The following is a 6,000-nucleotide window of genomic DNA, read 5'->3' as shown; positions in this document are numbered from 1 at the left end:
ATATCCCCTGACATCACTCCCGCTATAACCCTGGGTCGCCGGTCTTTTCTATTGAAGATCCCCATAGGGAAACGTGTCGTGTCGTATTATCGATAACTGTGTTCCAAAGATAAACAAATCAGCCCCGGCGATTTTGTCAGGTACGTGACACTGTTTTGTTTACGATGTCGAGTTAAGTTTTTTTGGTAACATCAAACACGATATATGACCCGATCGAAGATTCGCCGTATGGGTATTTAAATACAAGAAATGGCCGGTGGGGATATGATTCATCGGCATATACGTTTGATATTTATATTTGATAATATCAATTAACCACGTTAAAGGTGGTTGCACACTGGACGCGTTTTTCAGAAAACCGATGGCGAAACGCAGCTAAAAATCTGAAAAAGCTCTCTTTGTGCAAGGACCTTAACACTCTTATCACCCCAGACGGAGGTCTCCGTCCTATTAAATAATTACCATCACCATAGACGGAGATTAATCAAAAGACGGAACATTACTCGTTTCATAACAGAGCGCACCGCTCTACAGCCTGGGAGCGTCTATTGAGCAACATTCAATGTGATTTCCGGCTAGTCCGTCATCCAAAGTGGTTAATGGATGGCATTCAAAATCTTAAAACGTGAATACGTTAATCTAAATCAATGATTCCAATTCTAACAAAAGTTTGTGTTTTTGACGGCACATCGCGGTCCCGTCGCTTGTCGCGTTAGAAGTAATCATACCTCCGGTGGTTGTCGATCCTCTACATCCGCTACATGCTATGATATCAAGAGCCCATTTCATGATACATGCTACATGCTATGATAGCTACATATACATGTACATATAGCTACATGCTACATGCTATGATATCAAGAGCCCATTTCAAGCTGCAAATCGCTGGGCGCACTGTTTAATGGTCCCAAATGACGCTGGGCGATAAGAGTGTTAACCACAACCTCCCCAATTTAGATTTTTCTTTGTATGCCTTTATTGATAGGACAGTAGACTGATAGGAAATGGGGAGACAGATGGGGAGTGACACGCAGCAAAGGTCGGGTGGATCGGGTGCCCGGACCACCACGCCGGAGGCCCGTGGCCACAACCTCCCTGCAAACATTTTTGTAACAACAACAAAATGCCACCCATGCACCCCCCCTGCTTATTTCCCTGCTCACAAATCCAACCCTGCATGTGGGAACGCTGTTACACCGCCACTATTCTGCAGAGTTTTAAAATGAAATGTGTGGATACAGATATAACAGCAACGTGAAGTATAAACACAAAACCCTGGAGTAGTCACATCAGATGGATTTATCTGGATAAAACTGTCCCCACGTTATTTAGACCAGGGGTCTTCAACGTTTTTCAGACAAACAACCCCTTGGCTGAGAGAGAGAGAGAGAGAGAGAGAGAGAGAGTAATAAATAATATACACCAGTAACACTGCAAACATATCAGGGATGGTGTGATGTGTGTGTGTGTGTGTGTGTGTGCGCGTGCGTGCGTGTGGCACGGTGTGTGTGTGTGTGTGTGACGTGTGTGTGTGCTAAAGCAAGGACCATTTAGTCTATGTCGGGTGTAAATCTCATTTGTCCAAAACTGTCGGGGATCAAATTCAAAAGCTTTGCATCCGAAAATTTACAAAATCACACAAATGTTAAAATATTGATATTTCTGCCCGACAGTGACAATATGCAATAAAGAAGGTTTATTTTTCTTCCTCTTTTCTCTTATTTTCTTTTATTCTTTTCTCTTTTCTTTTCTTCAAGCCCTAGTGTTAATTCAAGTGCAAAGTAATCACTTTTCAGTGGAGCTCTTTTTTGTCACACACTTTCGCCGTCAGTGTCAACTGCATTGCACACGCACACACGTGAGCGCACGCACACATGCATGGTCGCACGAACGCACGCACACAGAATGCTACAGTACAGTGGGTGAGAGGTTCTCTCTGGATAACAATCCAGTAAAAATATGGAGGGATCAGGTGTGTGTGTGTGGGCGCATGCGTGCGGTTGGTGAATAAGTGTAGTGTGCTAGGACGAATCCTCCTGTTGTTTTTTTCCCCCCCATTTCTTCTAGCATCAAAGAGTTAAACCGGACAAAAAAGTTATAGAAATTTTGTTAAAACTACGTAATATTTAAAAATACGTGGTGGAATCAAGTGTAACCGTTTGTCTCCGTTTCATTTTACACAAGGGTCTCCCTCGTTTTTAAACCTTGATTCTCTTTTTGTTGTATTCATTATATCCTTAAATATATGCATATATAGACGTGTTTTCATATATGTTTCTTTTTTTGTTTGTTATAGCTCTGTCTTCAATATGTATACAGTATATATAAATATGTACATTATGTACTGTTAAAGGGGTAGTACACCCAATAAATTACTTCATGTTTAACTTAAAGTTCACCTACCCAGTGTTGTCTTAGTCGGTTTTAGTTTGTAAAACATTCCTAAACTCCACGTAAAAAGCTAAACAATATAAAAAATGTCTGTCCATTAAAGTCCCAAAAAACACATATATTATCATTTTAGATTCAGTTGTACCAAATTTCACTAACAAACGTTCCAGAGAAATATCACCAAAGAAGAAAATTAACTTAAGGAATGTTTCACAAGCTAAAACTCTGCACGAGTCAGAGACAAGTCATTTCTTGGGTGAACTACCCCTTTAAGCGCGATTCATACTTTCTCGCAAAAAGCCGGCGCGACGGCAAAAAACAACGGCCGTCAAAAAAAAGAAGAAAAAGCTTAAAAATCCGGCTTCGGGGGGGGTTGTGAGCAGTGCAGGGGGGGGTGTCTGTAGTTCTTTCTCCTTTAATTAATTATTATAATTTTTTTAAATCATTATTTACACCATGCTCCGAGAGCCACTGGAGGTCCGCTGGAGGCCGAGCCGATGGGGGAGGTCCGGCAGTGGCGCCGCGTACTGGTGGGGGTGGTTGTAGGGCGGCGGGGGCGGGGGCAGCGGGGGCTGATGGTCGTCATAGTCGTCGTTGTCGCGGCATCGCCGGACGGGGCTGGACATGGCCGACTGGCTGAGCTGCCGGCGCCCGTGATGATGATGATGGCGGCGGTGATGATGATGATGGCGCTCATGCTGGTGATGGAGGAGGTGGTGCGCGGCGGTCTCGGGCGTCGTCGTCGCCTGGGCGAGGAAGGCCTCCACGCGGGGGCTCTGGCCGGCGCCGTTCCCGCCGCCTCCGTCCAGCACGATGACCTTGACCATCTGCTGGCAGCGGACGAGCGCGTCTGCGCGCCGCCGGAGGTCGTCCTGGAGGTCGCCGCCGCCGACCGCCGTCGCTGCCGCTGGGCGAAGAAGGTGGTGGCGGTGGTGAGCGGCGGCTTGGAGGTAGAGGTGGGGGCGGTGGGTGGTGGGGGTGCCAGCCCCCACACCCACACCCACGCCCGCCGCAGCACCCTCGGGCCCTGCACCCTCAGGGTGCAGGGCCCGAGGGTGCTGCAGCGGGGGTGGCGGCGGTCCCTGGGGGTGGGGCCCCTGGCGCTGCTGCTGCTGCTGCTGGACCAGCTCCGCCCGCTGGTGGAGAGGAGGAGGAGGAGGGGCGTCGGCGCCGCTCTCAGGGCTCCTGAGTGGCTGCTGGTACGTCTGAAGCCTGTTGTGAATTGACACCTAGTTTAGAAAACAGCCAAGAAGAACAGCAATCACACGTTATCAGACCTCCTCTACGTCCACGCCACGCCCTCTTTTAATTTTTTTGGGTGGGGGGGGGGGGGGGGTCACACAGTGCTCGCGCACGCACGCACGCACGCACACACACATACATACACATGGCAAGGCATGCATGGAGGCTTAGGCGTGTGAGCGTTTGAGTGTGCCGTCCCCATATATTTACTAACTGGTGCAGGGGGGGGGGGGGGTCCGTAGTTCCAAAAGGTGAGACACTTGAGGGCCCCCCGTGTCTCCCTTCCAAACCACTAGGTGACACTGTGACAACAGTTGTGGACGTGGGGTGGGGTGGGGGGGTGGTGACAGGGTGCATGGAAGACGAGGGTCAAACAACGAAGAAGGAAGACAGGAAGCTCCAAAGAACTTGACTGGACAGGAAACAGTCATCGCAGTGCATACAGTACACCGTTTCACTCTGAGACCTTTATGTGCATACTTCATACTTCATACTTCATCGCACAACGGTGTCTCGCCGTCGACTAGAGAGCCCTGCGCGGGATTGTTTTGTTTATCCCACTCTTGCCCGCTCTCGTTGGATTTCTGACCACCCCCGCCGCTGGTTTTATCTTGACCGCCTGTTCCCGACCGCAGGTATTTAAATACCGCCGGCGCCCGTAACATTTGCTTGGGTACCGCGGGATACCGCTCCCGATGCAGGGCTCTACCGTGGACCCTTTTCCACCAAAATAAGTTCTACAACTGGAGACTGGATTATTTGAACCTTATTGGTGCTTTCACGGAACTGGCCACAAACTATAGCTTGCGTTTCCACCAGGTTCAATTCCAGGCCTGGCTAGCAATGTGTCCAATATGACTGGTCAAAGTGTCCGTTTCATTGGGGAAAGTCAATCGCAAAGTCAATCTTTTCTCTCTTTTTATGATAATTTTTCGCTTGCTTCTGTCATCTTGCCAACCTGTAGAATAGTGAGTGACGCGCCCACTATGCATTATCTTGCACCACCCCTAAAACATTAAACATTAATAGTTCAAATAGCTCACAACGTGTCGATGTAGATCGGCTAGTTGAACCATTTTCAAATGTTTTCAAATAGTTATTAAAATGGCCAATAGGGGTAAGAGGTGGCGCAAGAACTTTCTGTCTCTAGATCCGAACCAACTGTTAGGGTCCTGAGCCAATTCATTTTCAGAGGAAACCCGGGTGGAAAAGGCACCAAAAAGTGATGTGATGCGTTGTGAGCTTGTAGGTCCGCTATTTTCAGCACGCAGCGCTGCTTTGCGACGGATCATATTGACTTTTACAGGTCCATGTTTACACTTTCAGATTGAAGTCAACATTCCCAGGTTTTACTGTGCACCGCCACACATTACCTGCCTGCAGTACTACCTACCGCCTAAAGACCTGCCTCCCGCCATTTGATATGCTACTATTTAAATCTTGATTTACCTTGGTTTATGCTTTTTATTCATTTATTCATTTTTAGGGCTTGTTGTTTTTCCATGTGACAGGCAGGCAGGCAGACAGACAGACAGACAGACAGACAGACAGACAGACAGACAGACAGACAGACAGACAGACAGACAGACAGACAGACAGACAGAGACAGAACATACTAAATATGTGGACGGTACGTGTATGTTGGAAGATTGATGTATGTTCATATTGCCGGTGACAGTGTGCCTATTAATTAATAGTTTATACATTATGTTAACTTGGTTAGTTCAAGTGCAGATTGAAGAAGACTTTACATATTCCAAACTACCACATTATCTTCTATGAAATGTATAGTGCTACGATATATTGGTGAGAGAAACTTTGAAGTACTTATTCAAGCGCACAGGACATTAACGCTGATTTATAATGTCCTTGTACCTTTCAGTAAAATGTATCATCTTTTGCTCCTGCAAAGTCTACCAACATTTCCTTGGAGAAAAAGTGGCCTCGGTGAAAGAAAACTATGTATCTAATGGAAAACACTTAATTGTTCGAACGTGACGAGGCAATGACACAACAATAAACAAAACTTTCACATCAGACAGTGTATTATTTACCAACTTCAACGCCCCCAGAATGTTTTGTGACAAGCTGATGAAAGCCAACATTGATGTTCTTGAGAATAATAGCTTTCACTTATTTTAAACCATTCAATCCGAGAAAGCATCTCCGTCATGTCAGACTTTACATGTAAACTATGTATCATTGCTGTCGGGCGGAAACCTCTCATTTTTTGAGGAGGGGGGGTATTAATGCCCTACTTGATCATAAACACTTATACAGCGTCACACAGCAGCATTAAAGGAGCATTCAGTGATTTGGGTTATTTGGAAAACCCTCCGGTCCGCCCCGGTAACAAGATGTGCACAT

At 46.7% G+C, this 6,000-nt stretch overlaps 1 protein-coding gene across 1 annotated transcript in view; it reads right to left on the bottom strand.

Moving 5' to 3' along the window:
• Window positions 1-3,467: 3,467 nt before the first annotated feature.
• Window positions 3,468-6,000, bottom strand: part of iqsec3a (IQ motif and Sec7 domain ArfGEF 3a) — a gene marked incomplete at its 5' end in the record, with an annotated part of 53,155 nt that continues 50,622 nt past the window's right edge. Inside the window, one exon of the mRNA XM_083757506.1 lies at window positions 3,468-3,603. Within this exon, the coding sequence (XP_083613632.1) occupies window positions 3,568-3,603 (36 nt within the window). The 3' untranslated portion in view covers window positions 3,468-3,567. The remainder of the gene's footprint in view (window positions 3,604-6,000) is intronic.

This window comes from Protomyctophum parallelum (genome assembly GCF_964188405.1).
Source record: "Protomyctophum parallelum genome assembly, chromosome: 22".
Classification (NCBI taxonomy): Eukaryota; Metazoa; Chordata; class Actinopteri; order Myctophiformes; family Myctophidae; genus Protomyctophum; species Protomyctophum parallelum.
Note: the sequence above shows the minus strand (reverse complement) of the source record. Positions and strands in the feature narration are given on the sequence as shown.